This window comes from Littorina saxatilis, linkage group LG12 (assembly GCF_037325665.1).
Source record: "Littorina saxatilis isolate snail1 linkage group LG12, US_GU_Lsax_2.0, whole genome shotgun sequence".
Lineage (NCBI taxonomy): Eukaryota > Metazoa > Mollusca > Gastropoda > Littorinimorpha > Littorinidae > Littorina > Littorina saxatilis.
The window spans coordinates 76,305,431-76,322,143 of NC_090256.1; the positions used below are offsets into that span (position 1 = coordinate 76,305,431).

The following is a 16,713-nucleotide window of genomic DNA, read 5'->3' on the forward strand; positions in this document are numbered from 1 at the left end:
AAAACAAAATAACCAAACAAAATCCACACACAAAAACAAAATGCAAAAAGACAGGGACAAGCTCATGAATTCTTTTCTCGTCATAACAGAAAATGACATAAACAAAAACCCTGTCCGTTCTTTTATAAGGCAAAACAATTGTAAACAATACCCCGACATCGTAAGGTGTCCAAGTTTTCAGACCAACTGTTCCTTCCCCGATAATTAAAAAAAAGCATCACTAGACAAGCACACTTAGCAATTAATGTTAGCACCAAACTCGAAACACAAAATGTATCTTTGGTCACCTGGTACGGCAATAGCAGCAGCTTTAGGAGTCATAAGTAGTTCTTACAAACACAAAGTCAAATAGGCCGCTGGCCAAAATTCTACTCATTTGCAAATTCGTTTTATTAATTTCCAGGCAAAGGAATTAGAGAGGTGTTTGTTTGCTTCAATTCTGAATGTAGACACAAATGTGATAAGAAAAAGACACAAATGTGATATTTAAAGAAAAGTGTCGGAGCAAAATCAATGAAAAAGTCAATATAAAATCCATACTCTGCTGCGGCAAGGGCAAATAAGAAGCAAACTGTGATAGGGCATGCTATAACTGGGGCATTTTAAGGCACAATCATTTATAACCATTCCTGGAATAAATAAATCCCTGCGCCTTGAATATGTGCGCGATATAAATTGCATTAAAAAAAAAAAATTTACACAAAATTAAAAAATTAAAAAACCTGCGCTTAGAACTGTACCCACGGAATACGCGCGATATAAGCCTCATATTGATTGATTGATTGATTGAAGTGAAACACCAAAGGCTTGTCTGGGGGATATCTAACTTGGATTGCAGAAGTTGATCTGGCAGAGAGATACCCCAATCTTCTTTTATTGCAACCCCATGCCAACTAATTGCAGAGACCTCATGATAAACTCCCTTGTCACACAAGGCAATTGACATCACCTTCTTGTCTTTATCACACTAAGGCCATGATGTTCTGACAGAAGCAATATCAAGTCAATCTGATGCAACTTGTGGGGCCAGAGCATGCTCCATGCAACAGCTTAGGACAGCTATACGACAATGTCTGCTCTCTTTACCAAGTGTTAATGCCACATGAGACCTCGTACTGCATGTCATCAGAAAATCACAGACATAGCACAACTGGGTAATATAAGATATACCAGACAAGCCATGGATGTAAGAGAAGACTTGGATCAGTGCTGTGATTTCACACTCACCAATTCTTGATGACCCACATTTAAGCAACTAACCCCCCCCCCCCCCCCCCCCCACCCCCCCAAACTGCTGCAGCATGACACAGCAGAGCAATGATCTCAAATAAAAATGTTTAAAAAAAAAATTAAAAAAACTACTGCGAAGCAATGAAATGTGTGACTGCAATGTTCATAGTACAGAGCACCCTTGAGAAGACTTTTGGACAGAATCAACTGTGCCTAAAATGCTGAATACAAAATGCAGTTGCTCTACATCAAAACACAAAGAAGGCATCATTGTAATTCAATCATTATTCTTGACCCTGATGAAGATACGTGAGCATGGAATATTCACATACTCGACAAGCATAAAATGTACACACACACACACCTCAATTCATACTGATCCCACACTAAACTTAACACCCACAAACATACGGGTCTATACCAGGGTCAGAAAAAAAAGGGAGCGAACTATCCCATGATAATGACGCACAAAATGTTGGTTGGTCACAAATGATGAAAGTATTTGTGTTTCGCACACATCTTAAACACCACACTTCATTTTCAGATCTCCTGGAATGTCAATAATGATAAAACTGCAACGCACATGACACTCTCGCACTACACCAGTGAGCTTGACATCCATGAATTTTTCACACCAAAATGAAAAATGCTGTGTAAAATGCCGAGTCCTTCAAAATGACAGTAAACAAATTGGTGCTAACTGCAAAACTTTGCAGACCTGTTTACCCTAAACCCGAGACAAGAGTACTTTCTCAAAAAGTTGAGTGTATTTTTCAAAAAGTTGGTGTACTTTGCAAGCAAAGCCATATGGGGTAGGGAAAATGTACGCGTGAGTGCAAACGTGTTTGTGTAAGAATAGCATGTCTTGTGAACACCTTCAGAATTTACCTCCTTCCCATACAACAGGAATAAAACAATTGTATTTACCTGTCAGTTTATAGCATTATAACCAGTGTCTTCCAAACAGATTGATAATGACAAGATGAAGTTCGTGAAATAACATCTGCGGTTGACAGTGGCAAGTTCAGTTTTACAATCATCTCAGAAAACATTGCTTCAGCGCGGACTACGTACAGCCTTTTCTTCTGGCAGGATTTGCTTTGTGGGAATAAACTTCATAATTCCTTGGCAGCTTTCAGCGGATTTCTTTGCAGCAACTTTGTCCAGGTGAGTTTTAGAACTGCAGTGTCGTTCGATGTCATATTTCCCAGCATGGGCAACGGAGAAATCTGATTTACAATACTTGCGGTGTGCATGACTTTTCCCATAGTAGACTCCACAATTCCTGGCTCTTTCTTATATTTCTCCAAGAAAATCTGCTGCTTCTGCTTTTTAGACTTGGTACAGTCATCCGAAACTGGCGCATTTTTCCGCTTCATTTTGCCACGATTGTCCAGACGATCGCACGTGCCAACACTGATTGAACAAGGTTTCCACAGCTGAAGACTCGCTGCCATGGTTATCTCCCTTCGACTGAAACCGGTATCAGTTGTACCATTCCGTAATCAGCACACCAACACCGGAAAACGTATTCTAGACTTTTTCTTAGGCGTATTTTGTGCGTGTGTCGCGTATTTGCGTACCGATAATAATTTGGCGTACAAAATACGCCCAAATCGTACTGGTAAACAGGTCTGACTTTGAGATGTCACATGAGATGTTCAGTGAAAATACTAACTCCTTATCAAATGAGATATTCTTTCAAGCATTGTCAGAGGTAAAACAAAATCTTAAAACCATTTTCTTTTTAAATGCTTCTTTTTTCTTGATGGAAGGCAACAGTGGAAGTAATGCTGAGAAAGATGCTATCTATACTCCATCCTCCTCCGTATCATCCAACATTTTATTATGCTTTTTCTCTGCTTGGTACATCTGCATCTCCTCTGGTCGCTTGCGCTTGAAGAAACCAATCTGAAAACAGCAAAGAAGAGATGATATATGCAAAACCGACAGGTGGATGTAGCTGGAAGGACTATTTTAACAAGGCAATAATCCATCAACATTGTGAACTTCCTTTCACAACACCATTATCCTTCAGCCTACTCAGTCAGGTGGCACACACACACAAAAAGACACACAAACACAAAGACACAAACAAGGACACACACAGACAGAAACACACACACACACACGCACACAAACACGCACGCACAAACACGCACACGCACACACACACACAGACCTTATAGAGACAGAAGATGATGAGTACAAGTAGCAGAATGCCGCCCAGCACCGCCAGCAGTATCCACCACCACTCCACCGCTCCTGCCCCGGACTCCTTGAAGTCTGGCACCGCGTACGTCACAGCCTGTCACAACCACCACACGATCATCAGCGTCAATTTATAACATGAATACAGGATAAGGATAAGATTTTGCACAGTCCTGTGAGGTTACCTTCATGGAAATGCGGGCTGCTTTTCTCAATGGGAAATGCGGGCTGCTTTTCTCAATGGGAAATGCGGGCTGCTTTTCTCAATGGGAAATGCGGGCTGCTTTTCTCAATGGGAAATGCGCGCTGCTTTTCTCAATGGGAAATGCGGGCTACTTTTCTCAATGGGAAATGCGGGCTGCTTTTCTCAATGGGAAATGCGGGCTGCTTTTCTCAATGGGAAATGCGGGCTGCTTTTTTCAATGGGAAATGCGAGCTGCCATACAGCAGGACGCTACCCATTTTTCTTCTTTTTCCTGCATGCGTGTATTCGTGTTTTCAAGCCCTTTGACTTTTGCTGTGAACTTGGGTACTTTATCGTGCACACGGGGGTGTTCAGCCTTTGAGGAGAGTTGACTCCGGGAAATAAATCCCTCGCCGAACGTGGGGATCGCACCCACGCCAATAGCGACAACCAGTGTTTGAACCCAGCGCCACTACCGACTGAGCTTCCAAGTTTTGAGGATAAAAGTTGCATTCAATACTTATCACTGTCTTCGTTGCTAGGTGACTGGTTCGCCATACCTACCACTCTGTCTTGCGTTGTAAACATTCCGTTCAATTTGCTTTCCATTTTTGTTTTAATACAATGTTTTTCCTGAACGTAGCAGCAGAAGTTTTTGCTCTTGTTCAAGGACATCCAAAGGGCACACAAAGTTTAGCAGTCTCAACAAGAAATCAATCAGTAACACGACTCAGCACTGACCTCTATCCTATCATTGCTGGTATCCTGCTGAATCCTGAGGTCAGGATCAATCTGCAGGTAACCATAGGAACTGATCTGCACATCACCTGCCTTCTTGTAATCCTGCAACAAGACAATGGAAACTGGCATCACATCTGGTAATTCTTTTTCTTTTTATCTTCTTTTTTTCAATCTGGGAATTCTTAACACAATGGCAAATGTTTTCAGGAACAACAAAAGTTTTTTATTCTTTTTATTCTCCAGCTGGATTATATTATTCAATGGCACAGCTGCTTGCTTCCTTGATGTGTGTGTGTGTGTGTGTGTGTGTGTGCATGAGTGAGTGTGTTTGTGGATATGTGTCTGTATGTTTGTGCATGTCATTGTCAGCGTGTGCATGTGTGTTTGTGTGGGTGTGTGATCTTCAGTTTAGTTGTCCTGCTTGACTTCTATTGTATATATTTTCTGATGGTGTGTATATGTGCCACTGCATACAGATGGGTTGGGGCAGTGGAGGGGTTCAAGAAGGAATAACCCGTGCCCTAAGGGAAGTAACCACACTGACAAAAGGAACCTACCTGCAGAAGAGTGCTCTCCCATAGCCTGGCTCGCAGCGTGATCTTGACATACCCCAGACCTCCCTGCAAGTTGCCCAGTTGGCATGTAATTTTGCGACACCTCGCTGTGTTTTGTTTGCAGCCCTGAAACACACACAAAGAATGGCTCAATCTCAACAAACAACTACTCCCTACCCCCTGTGTTTTTAGACTTGGTTTAACTGGTTGGCGCAACAGAGTGACTGGTTTCTGTGAGATCAAGGACTGTACTTGTAAAGAACTTCCTGTTTTTGAAAAGGCCCACAAAAAGTGTAAAGAACCAAAGAAATAAGGATGGGTAATAAACCATTATTTTATTATAAAAAAACAACAACCAGCAACCAACAAACAGCCAAAGTCAAGGTGTGTTTTGTCAGAGATTACTACTGAGGATAAGCAACATCCACACTGACCACAACATTGAGACACATACATTATCCTCTCATAAACTATAACATTTTATCCACACTCACCAGAACCTCCAGACCCCCTTGTGCGCGCTTGACCCTAGCTTCACTCTGAGCTTGCCGCTTCCCTCGACTCCTGCCAGGGTCCAACGGCTCGAATCGGTCAACCGTGACTGGTATGCTTGACTGCACACGCAACATTGCAGAAGATTTATTGTTTTATCCAGCAATCGTTCACTCTTGGTTTATAAAGAGTTGCTTTAAATGAAATTGTATTCAAAATACATGACATGAAAGAATTGACAGTATGCAACGAGGACACGAACTCAAGCAAAAGATTATTTTACCTGACCATCAGCGTATGCAGTCATTTTCTAAATGTTATTCAAAGCAGATAATATTCACAGATCCATATTCACAGCAGTTCATCACACTATCTTTTGAGATTGCTTGTGAAACCGCATAAATGACATTCTGCAAGAATCAGGGAAAAAGCAAACAAAGACATGTCGCATTACAGCAACGTCTCAAATGACTCCAGATTTTGTGTGTATTTCATTTTATTTATTTATTTATTTATTTACGAGGATTTATATCGCGCACGTATCTCACCACACAAGGCGACTCAAGGCGCATGTTACCTATTAATGCCGTGTGAGATGGAATTTTTTACACAATATATCACGCATTCACATCGGCCAGTAGATCGACTGCCTTTAGGCGCTGCATCCACCTTTCACGGCCTATTATTCCAGGTCACACGGGTATTTTGGTGGACATTTTTATCTACGCCTATACAATTTTGCCAGGAAAGACCCTTTTGTCAATCGTGGGATCTTTAACGTGCATACCCCAATGTAGTGTACACGAAGGGACCTCGGTTTATCGTCTCATCCGAAAGACTAGCACTTGAACCCACCACCTAGGTTAGGAAAGGGGGGAGAAAATTGCTAACGCCCTGACCCAGGGTCGAACTCACAACCTCTCGCTTCCGAGCGCAAGTGCGTTACCACTCGGCCACCCAGACCACATGAGATGTGTTAGCACAAAGCTCTGAATGATTGAAGGCAATTCGATAAAGGAGTAACAGTAATTTAATGTGCTGTTTTCTGTGTCTCATTACCTCCTAAAATGGCTTCAAAACCCACCTTTTAGGTCTTCTGAAAAGCATGACATCTACACAGTTCAGCAAGCTATAGCGTCATTTGTAAACAAGATAGGTAAACGGAACTGGCAGTTTTGGATACCGTACTTTCCGGGTGACAAGGCGCTTCGTTATACACGACGCACCCCCTTCTTTTTAAAAAAAATTGTAATCCCGTCACCCATTGGGCGCAGGGGGCCGATAGGGCGCACCAAAATTGAAAAAGTATACCGGTAACAAACGGTCAAAGAATGAAAATAAGCCGCACATCAAAGGCAGGTCCATTGTTTATAGACACGACCTTCTTCCAAGGGGTCCATGTGGTTCCCCTGTCACATCTGAGAGAGGAAACACTTCCTGCACCGGGATCAGTGACCGAGTTTAACAGAGTGTAAATATGTGTGCTCTGTGTGTGCCGCGAGATCAAAGGCATTGTGATAGCTGGGTGGCCTTGTTTATAGACACGACCTTCTTCCCAGGGGTCAATGACCCAGTTTTTGCCATGAGAGGTGGTTCCCCTGTCATATCTGAGAGAGGAAACACTTCCTGCACCGGGGTCAGTGACCGAGTTTAACAGAGTGGAAATATGTGTGTTCTGTGTGTGCGGCCAGATCAAAGGCAGGTCCATTGTGATAGCTGGGTGGCTTGAGAGCTCGAGGAAACTTGGCCAGGGCAGTACCTAGTAGCTGAAACATGCATTATCACAAGTTGTTTGACTGGTACTCAGGCGGTCTCTTTGATTTTTTTCGTATTTCATACACGGATTAGACGCTTCGTTATACAAGAGGCAGGGGTCGAACTCGAGGAAAAAAGTCGCGCCTTATGACCCGAAAAGTACGGTACAAATTTGATCATTCCAATGACATGCAAAACTTGCTCAGTTTTAGCTCCTCTGACTTTGTGTCAATTTTAATCCTGGAACCTTGGTTTTGTGAATTTGATTTTCTAGGGTGTCTGTGTTATAGGTTCCACTGTATAGACGCTACCTTATGTGAAATCAATCTGTCCTTTCCAGTCATATACACTTAACATGTTTTACAATGAACAGTCTTCTTCTTCTTCTTCTTCTGCGTTCGTGGGCTGAAACTCCCACGTACACTCGTGTTTTTTGCACGAGTGGATTTTTACGTGTATGACCGTTTTTACCCTGTCATTCAGGCAGCATACGCCGATTTCGGGTAAGGCATGCTGGGTATTTTCGTGTTTCTATAACCCACCAACTCTGACATGGATTACAGGATCTTTTCCGTGCGCACTTGGTCTTGTGCTTGCGTGTACACACGAAGGGGGTTAAGTCACCAGCAGGTCTGCACATAAGTTGACCTGGGAGATCGGAAAAATCTCCACTCTTAACCCACCAGGCGGCAGCGACCGGGATTCGATCTCACGACCTCCCGATCAGGAGGCCGACGTCTTACCACCACGCCACTGTGCCCGTCCAATGAACAGTCTCAACACAAAGGTCTGCACTCAAACGCAACAGGTTAGTTCTTTATGACGGGTAGTTCAAACCCAGATAGCATGCTAACGTTAAATTAACATTAAATTAACGTAAGCATTAACATTAAATTTTGCTACTTTGCTCATCTGATTAACGTTAATCTAACGTTTACCGCTAATGTTACTTTCACGTTCATTTTAACAAAACAAAACCATAATAAAACGTTAAATTAACAATAATTTTACGTTAACCGCTAACATAAGTATATGAATTCTTATATCGCGCGCGTATCTCCAGACTCGGACTCAAGGCGCAGGGATCTATTTATGCCGTGTGAGATGGAATTATTTACACAATACATCACGCATTCACATCGACCAGCAGATCGCAGCCATTTTGGCGCATATCCTACTTTTCACGGCCTATTATTCCAAGTCACACGGGTATTTTGGTGGACATTTTTATCTATGCCTATACAATTTTGCCAGGAAAGACCCTTTTGTCAATCGTGGGATCTTTAACGTGCACACCCCAATGTAGTGTACACGAAGGGACCTCGGTTTTTCGTCTCATCCGAAAGACTAGCACTTAAACCCACCACCAGAAATTGAAACGTTTATTGAACATTGCCACACACCAAGTGCTGACACGTCGTGTGTGTGTGCGTGTGCGTGTGCGTGTGTGTGTGTGTGTGTGTGTGTGTGTGTGTGTGTGTGTGTGTGTGTGTCTGCATACATGTGCATGTGTATATTTTTGAACCACGAGCTGAGAGCTACAGAAGTGTTGTTGTTTTTTGTTGTCGTTGTTTTCTAATGGAAAACCGTTACCCATTGGGAACTCTGTATATACATTCTTTACTTAATCTTGTTTTTGAACCCTCTTTACAAACTTTACCTTTGTTTTTTCTGCTGTCTTTTTGTAGCGCAAATCCTCCCAGACCAGCCCGCAGATACACCCTCCCCCTGGCCATTTTCTTGTTCCTGATCCTGATTGGATATGTCAGTTAATTTAAGCATGTACAGGGCCAGAATTGGGTGTTTCTATGGAAAAGCAGTAGTTCTCTGTCGCAAACTTGCTTTCTTATGTGAATCTTCTGTGTTACCATTTGTGATTTTAACTTCCCTTAAATCACCAGCCCGTGTTCCGTTATCATTGTTCGTTTTTTGTTGTGTTACCTTCAGCTTTAAAAACTGGTCGGCTTTATTAACCAACACCAAGTTGCCAAAAACAAATAACGTTGATTTTAATGACCCGCAGTCAAGTCCTTCTGTAACTCCGTTTGCACAGTCGAAGTTGTATTTATCAGGTGATGTAGAAAAGAACCCAGGTCCTGAACACGAGCATGAATGTCAGAAGCCTTAGGAATAAAATTAATTTATTGCAACCCGAAGTTCAACGGCACGATGTCTTAACACTTTCGGAGACATGGCTAGCGCCTTCTGATGATAACTCCTCATTACTGATTCCAAATTTCAGTCCCCCTGTTCGACTTGACCGTCCAGACCATCCTTATGGCGGAGTAGCAATCTATGTAAAAAATTATTTGTATTATAAACCCCGTCCTGAGTTTAACGTCGTCGGCCTAGAAGCCGTGTGGGTCGAGATAAAACTGAATAAAGAAAGTATTTTGATAGGTTCATTTTACCGTCCACCAAATGGAAATGTTCAATATTGGGAATTAGTAGACGAAAGTTTAAGAAAAGTAAATAGTCAAGTGTTGAAGTTTGTGATCTGTGGTGATTTTAACGTTGATTTTTTAAGTTCTCCTTCTCACAATTTTTTCAATATGTTGCATTCATATCAACTCTGTCAACTTGTCAATGTTCCGACACGTATAACTGAAACAAGCAGTACCTGCATAGACCTTATAATTACACAAACGCCACAAATAATTAAATCTGTAGATGTTTTGCCACCAGTTTGCAGCGATCACAGCGTACCACGGGCGATATTAAAAAGTACTGTAAATGTAAGTAACTCATTTAAACGAACTATTTTCAATTACGATAAATTGAATATAGAAGGGTTTTGTAACGCTCTTTCACAAGTTGATTGGACAGGTATGGTGACGAATGAAATGTTTAATGATAGCATTGATGTTTTTAGTAGAACTTTTATGAATGTTGCAAAGCAGTTCATGCCTGTTAAAGAAGTTGTTGTACGCCCTAAAGACGCACTCTGGATTACCCCAGAAATTTTAAAGTTAATCGACGAGAGAGATCAAACTCACCTGAGAGCAAAAACGAGTAACTCTTTAGAAGATTGGCTGAGTTATCGTCAGACGCGTAATCGTGTTACAGCAGCTAAGCGAGACAGAGTCCAGCAATTTTATACAGAGTTAGACGAACGCATTTCCGACCAAGGTTCCTTTGGTACTAAAAAGTGGTGGCAGTTGGTAAAGTCATTTATGGACAAGAAAGGACTTGGTGTTGATGAAATTCCTCCGATTAATTTTGAAGGCAAGATTTACCAGTCAAACCAGGAAAAAGCTAACGTTCTGAACAATTTTTTCATACAAAATTCCGTTCTTAAAACGCCAGACGACAATTTGCCTCAAACTGATTTTTTCGACAGCGAACTTAATGAGATTTATCTTACAGTCGACGAGGTTAAAGAGGTTATTAAAGCCCTTGATAAAGGTAAAGCCACTGGTCCGGATCTCATTCACAACAGACTTCTAGTTGCTGCTGTTGACGCCATAGCAGAACCCCTGACATATTTGTTTAATAGAAGCCTTAGAGAAGGTATATATCCTAGTTTGTGGAAGACGGCTCATGTCACTCCTATTTACAAAGCCGGCCCAGCAGATTGTTGTAACAATTATCGACCAATTTCATTATTAAGTTGTGTTGGGAAGGTAATGGAGCGCTGTGTCCACAGCCATGTTTACACCTTTTTACAGCGAAATGATATATTAACACCGGCACAGTCAGGATTTATTCCTGGTGACTCTACCAGTTGTCAACTGGCTTCTATTTATGACGAGTTCTGTTTAAATTACGATATGGGAATTACCACTCAAGCTGTTTTTTGTGATGTGTCAAAGGCATTTGAAAAAGTCTGGCACAAAGGGTTATTATATAAACTGGAACTAGTAGGAATTAGAGGACAATTGTTGAAATGGTTTCACGATTATTTAACAAATCGCCACCAGGCGGTTGTTATTAAGGGTGCTAAGTCTGCATTAAAATGTATCCCGGCAGGTGTTCCACAAGGTTCTGTTCTAGGCCCCTTGCTATTCCTGATATATATTAACGACATTGTGAATGATACTGAATCTGTTATAAAGTTGTTTGCTGATGACACGAGCATGTCTATGTCCTTAGAAGATCCAACTAGACGAGCACAGATTTTGAACGCAGACCTATATAAAATTAATACCTGGGCAAAACAGTGGAAAGTTAAATTTAACGAAGCAAAAACGGAACTGTTAGACATAAAACGTGATAATATACCAACCGAACCAATCATTTTTAATAATATTGTTTTGGAAAACGTGAACCAACATAAACACCTTGGCGTAATCTTGCAGAATGATTGTAAGTGGGACTTCCAAGTGAGAAGCATCATAAAAAAGGTCACCTTATTAATTAATTGTTTAAGATATTATAAATATAGATTAAATCGTAAAAGTCTGGAAACTATGTATAAATCTTTTGTTCTTCCACATTTTGACTACGCAGACATCATATGGGACAACTGCACAGAGTACTGGTCAACTGCACTCGAAAAACTACATTTGGAAGCCATTCGGACTATAATCGGTGGTGTGCGCGGCACAAGCCACGAAAAACTGTATAAAGAAAGCGGATTTTGTAACCTAAAAGAAAGACGGAGCAGACACAAACTGATTTTATACTACAAGATGGTATATGGCAAATGCCCTCATTACTTATCAGATCTCTTGCCACCTTTAACTTCTGATGTTAACCCCTACCATCATAGAAGACCATTAGAAAGAAGAGTCCCCATGTGCAGAACTGAATTATACCGTCGATCTTTTATACCATCTACTACTGTCCTGTGGAACACCTTGCCAGACAACATCAAAACAACTAACTCAATCAGCGATTTCAAACGCTATTTATCTACTCCTGATTATAACGTACCTGCCTATTATTACTGTGGTAAAAGACTGGAAGAGATTCACCACTGCAGAATGCGCCTAAACATGAGTAATTTGAATTCTGACCTGTGTAAACGCCACCTACAGGGAAACCCACAGTGCGCTTGCGGCTACCCGAACGAAACAGCTGACCATTATTTGACACATTGTCCTTTGTACGTAGATGCTCGCCTGTCTACAATAAACGCACTTCCTGTTAATTACAGACATGTTGAAATATTGTTAAATGGTAGCGAAAACCTTTCTCTTTGTTTTTGAAAGTGTCCAATCGTTTATCCATGAATCTGGTCGTTTCTGTTGATTTGACTCAGTACCCATATTCAAGCCAACAAACCTTATTTTATATGCATTTTTCAAATGTATATTTTAGCGAGCTACTGCTTACTTGCCACAGGACTATGGTTTGTAATGTACTATGTAATTCTTATTTGTATGCGCTGCCAACTTCATCTTTTAAATGTACCTACCGTTTTCTCCTCCCTCCTCCACCCTCCCCCCTCTTCCTCCTGCTAGCTTTTTCTTATTCTTTCTGATTTACTTTAACTATGCTCTTCTTGTAGATAGTTCAACAATTGATAAGTATTGCTTGTCCGACATCATATTTGCGTTATTTTCCTACTACGTAGGGCGCGTAATATAAGCGTTTGCTTGAGTTCGTGTCCCTATTGTTTATCGTTGTATTTTTGTATCATGTTTGATTTAATAAAACACTGTTTAAACCAAACCCACCACCTAGGTTAGGAAAGGGGGGAGAAAATTGCTAACGCCCTGACCCAGGGTCGAACTCGCAACCTCTCGCTTCCGAGCGCAAGTGCATTACCACTCGGCCACCCAGTCCGACATATAAGTATGGTACTTACTGTGATACCCAGTGGGTTGATTGTGTCTTCTTCAAGGTTGCAGGTAGCATCCCCTTTCTCCACCTGCAAAACAAAAGCGAACATTATTCAAGGGAAAAAAAACACAAGGAAATGTCATTCAATGAAAAAAGAACAAGAAAATGGACCCACAGGAAATTTAAGAACAAAGAAGTGTTACTCAAGGGAAAAATTACACACGCATAAGAAACTGTTGCTGAAAATAAGGACAGGAAAATGCCACTCAAGAAAAAAAAAATAATAATAATTAGCACAATTAACAAAGTAAGCAAGCCGCCAATTAACCAAAGACTCAACGGTTTTGCTTGAAATAATTGCAAAGAATAGGGTGACTGTGTTACTGAATACACTTTTGTTTTTTGGTATTGGTTTTTTGCTTCTTTCTTTGTTTACTTGCTTGCTTTTGTTGTTTCATTTTTCATTTGTCCTTTCATTAAATCATTTTTCTCTATTCATTATTTCCTCTGCTGCATGAATTATGCCTACCCACACAAACGCCCAAGGCACAAAATCGGCCCCAACATGCAAAAAAAGTATTGAAACAACCACTCACGATGGGGGCCTGCATGAGGTAGAGGAGAAACTTTCCATCGCTCACTTCGTGCGGCCACTCGATGACCAGCGTTGACCGTATCACATTGCTGGGGCCTCTGTTGGTCACCTACACATCAAGGTTCATAGCACTGATAAGTCACGGTGCAGCCAAACAGCAGTTTCAGTCAATCACAGGTGAACGCAATACAGGTGAAATGCCACACATTGTTCGACTCTCACTTTGTCACTTGCATATGAATAATAATAATAATACGAGAATTTATAACGCGCACATATCTCACCACAAGGCGACTCAAGGCGCATTCATACACATTCTTTCGCATAGGAAGTCATATTAGTGATATGATCTAACATACAAAAGAACGTAAGCGCTCTAAATGCATAAAACATGTGAAACAATCTCCTTTCTTTCTTTCTTTATTTGCTGTTTAACGTCGTTTTCAACCACGAAGGTTATATCGCGACGGGGAAAGGGGGGAGATGGGATAGAGCCACTTGTCAATTGTTTCTTGTTCACAAAAGCACTAATCAAAAATTTGCTCCAGGGGCTTGCAACGTAGTACAATATATTACCTTACTGGGAGAATGCAAGTTTCCAGTACAAAGGACTTAACATTTCTTACATACTGCTTGACTAAAATCTTTACAAAAATTGACTATATTCTATACAAGAAACACTTAACAATTTAGGGTAAAAGGAGAAACAGAATCCGTTAGTCGCCACTCTTACGACATGCTGGGGAGCATCGGGTAAATTCTTTCTCGTCCCAACCAATATGGGACTCCCCCTAACCCGCGGGGGGTAACAATCTCCTGGCTCATGAAGGAATAACAAGGATTGAAATGAACAAGTGACTTTCATATGTTCCTCATTCTCAAAGGAACTCTAACATCTATATACACATAACTTCTGGATGGTAATGTCTTTAAAACATGAACACCGAGTAAGGCCGTTTTGGATAACACATCACACACTCTCTCTCTCTCTGTTTCTCTCTGTCTCTCTCTCTCTCTGTCTGTCTGTCTCTCTCTCTGTCTGTCTCTCTCTCTCTCTCTCTCTCTCTCTCTCTCTCTCTCTCTCTCTCTCTCTGAGACACACACCCTAATTACAACCACATAAACACTCAACGCTTACCATCACAAAGCATCACCACATCATTAAGAACAAAACCACAGACTGCCCCAAGCAGCACAAGAAAAAACAGACACTTTCTCAAGTCATTTTTCCCTGTGCTGCCCGAATAGCCAGCAAAGAAACGCACAACCTGCTTCACCCAGCAAGTATTGCAAACTGTGTGGGAAATGATGACCTACATGTCACAGATAGTGAGTGACCAGAGTCCTTGACCAAGGGTTACTCAGTGGACAAGACTGGACATGTATGTGTGTGACTGATAAGAGTAACACTGGGTTGAAAAGGTTCAAGGGGAGGAGTTGCGTACAATGTGATAAGCACAGAGCAAGGATGTGTGGTGTGGTGTGGTGTGGTGTTGTGTTGCGGTGTGGTGTTGTGTTGTGGTGTGGTGTGGTGTTATGTTGCGGTGTGGTGTTGTGTTGTGTGTGTGCGTTTGTTTTTGTGTATGCATGTGTGTGTGTGTGCGGGAAAATGTTTTTGCATGTGAGCATTACCATCTGCCTGTCTATCAATGTGTGTTCACCAGTCTGTTTGTGACTTTGTCCATCGGTCAGTAGCGGGCTGTATATTTCTTCTATCAATCCCTTTTATTCTTGCTCTCTCTTCCCCTCCCTCTCTCCCCCTCCTTCCCTAAGATAAAGGCTGGTCAATGTTGACAGAGGCAAAGCAAGATACAGAAGGCATCATGACCGTGAAGGACCGTTTGATTAGAAAGGTACAAGGATCGCAGGTCCATTCTATCATAATGACAATGACAATGATAATGACAATGACAATGATAATGATACAATGACAATGACAATGACAATGACAATGATAATGACAATGATAATGATAATGATAATAACCAGAAACACAAAAACAGGTCAATCCTACACTCGGCACACAAAAAGTATCTGAACATCTTTTCAATTGCTTTGTTTTTTCACAGTGATGGCGACGATGATAAAAGAAAGAAGAATACGTTAAAAGAAATCTTCTTTTTTGTTGCTGGGTGCTTGCTTATCCTTTTTCGTCAAAATTGTACAAGTACAATGTATTTGAAAAGCGTAAACATAACATACTTGTCACAGTCAAATAGGTACTTGCTAAGGTTTGTCATGAAGGCCGCAATGGAAAGTCAGTCCCTATCTGGCAGTGGGGCATCTGGTAGATAATTTTGTTTGTTTGTTTGTTTGTTTGCTTAACGCCCAGCCGACCACGAAGGGCCATATCAGGGCGGTGCTGCTTTGACATTTAACGTGCGCCACACACAAGACAGAAGTCGCAGCACAGGCTTCATGTCTCACCCAGTCACATTATTCTGACACCGGACCAACCAGTCCTAGCATTAACCCCATAATGCCAGACGCCAGGCGGAGCAGCCACTAGATTGCCAATTTTAAAGTCTTAGGTATGACCCGGCCGGGGTTCGAACCCACGACCTCCCGATCACGGGGCGGACGCCTTACCACTAGGCCAACCGTGCCGGGTATCTGGTAGATAAGCATCCAGTTGGATAGTTTGTTTGTTTGTTTGCTTAACGCCCAGCCGACCACGAAGGGCCATATCAGGGCGGTGCTGCTTTGACATTTAACGTGCGCCACACACAAGACAGATGTCGCAACACAGGCTTCATGTCTCACCCAGTCACATTATTCTGACACCGGACCAACCAGTAGTTGGATAGTATCTGATCAACAAGAGAATGATGCACGCACAAACACACACACGCAAGCATAAGCACCCACACACACTGACAAACACACATTTTTACCATTGGTTCGCTTGTTTGTGCATACATACACATATACACAGACAGACATACATGTACACACACCACACAGGCACACTATATGTTATTGGGATTGTTGACCAAAATATGACATTTTACACAGATCGAGACAGTCAGTGTTCCTCTGAGACCGCGCCAGCCGTCAAGGTGAACAATGACTGTCCAGATCTGTGTAAAATGTCATATTTTGGTCAACAATCCAAATAACATTGATGTATCGATCGATTTTTGTTAGAATTCCTTTAGTTTTTTACGATTGAACGCACACAATCATGCACTCTTTTGTCATCTCAGCTAACCGCTTAAATATGA

General features: G+C 41.6%; 1 protein-coding gene across 1 annotated transcript in view; it reads right to left on the reverse strand.

The window, feature by feature from the left end:
• Nucleotides 1-1,289: 1,289 nt before the first annotated feature.
• Nucleotides 1,290-16,713, reverse strand: part of LOC138982800 (integrin alpha-PS1-like) — a 53,447-nt gene continuing 38,023 nt past the window's right edge. Inside the window, exons 17-23 of the mRNA XM_070356150.1 lie at nucleotides 13,491-13,598; nucleotides 12,920-12,982; nucleotides 5,415-5,534; nucleotides 4,924-5,046; nucleotides 4,367-4,468; nucleotides 3,413-3,538; nucleotides 1,290-3,141 (exon numbers count right to left, since the gene is read on the reverse strand). Coding sequence (XP_070212251.1) covers nucleotides 3,040-3,141; nucleotides 3,413-3,538; nucleotides 4,367-4,468; nucleotides 4,924-5,046; nucleotides 5,415-5,534; nucleotides 12,920-12,982; nucleotides 13,491-13,598 — 744 coding nt within the window. The 3' untranslated portion in view covers nucleotides 1,290-3,039. The remainder of the gene's footprint in view (nucleotides 3,142-3,412; nucleotides 3,539-4,366; nucleotides 4,469-4,923; nucleotides 5,047-5,414; nucleotides 5,535-12,919; nucleotides 12,983-13,490; nucleotides 13,599-16,713) is intronic.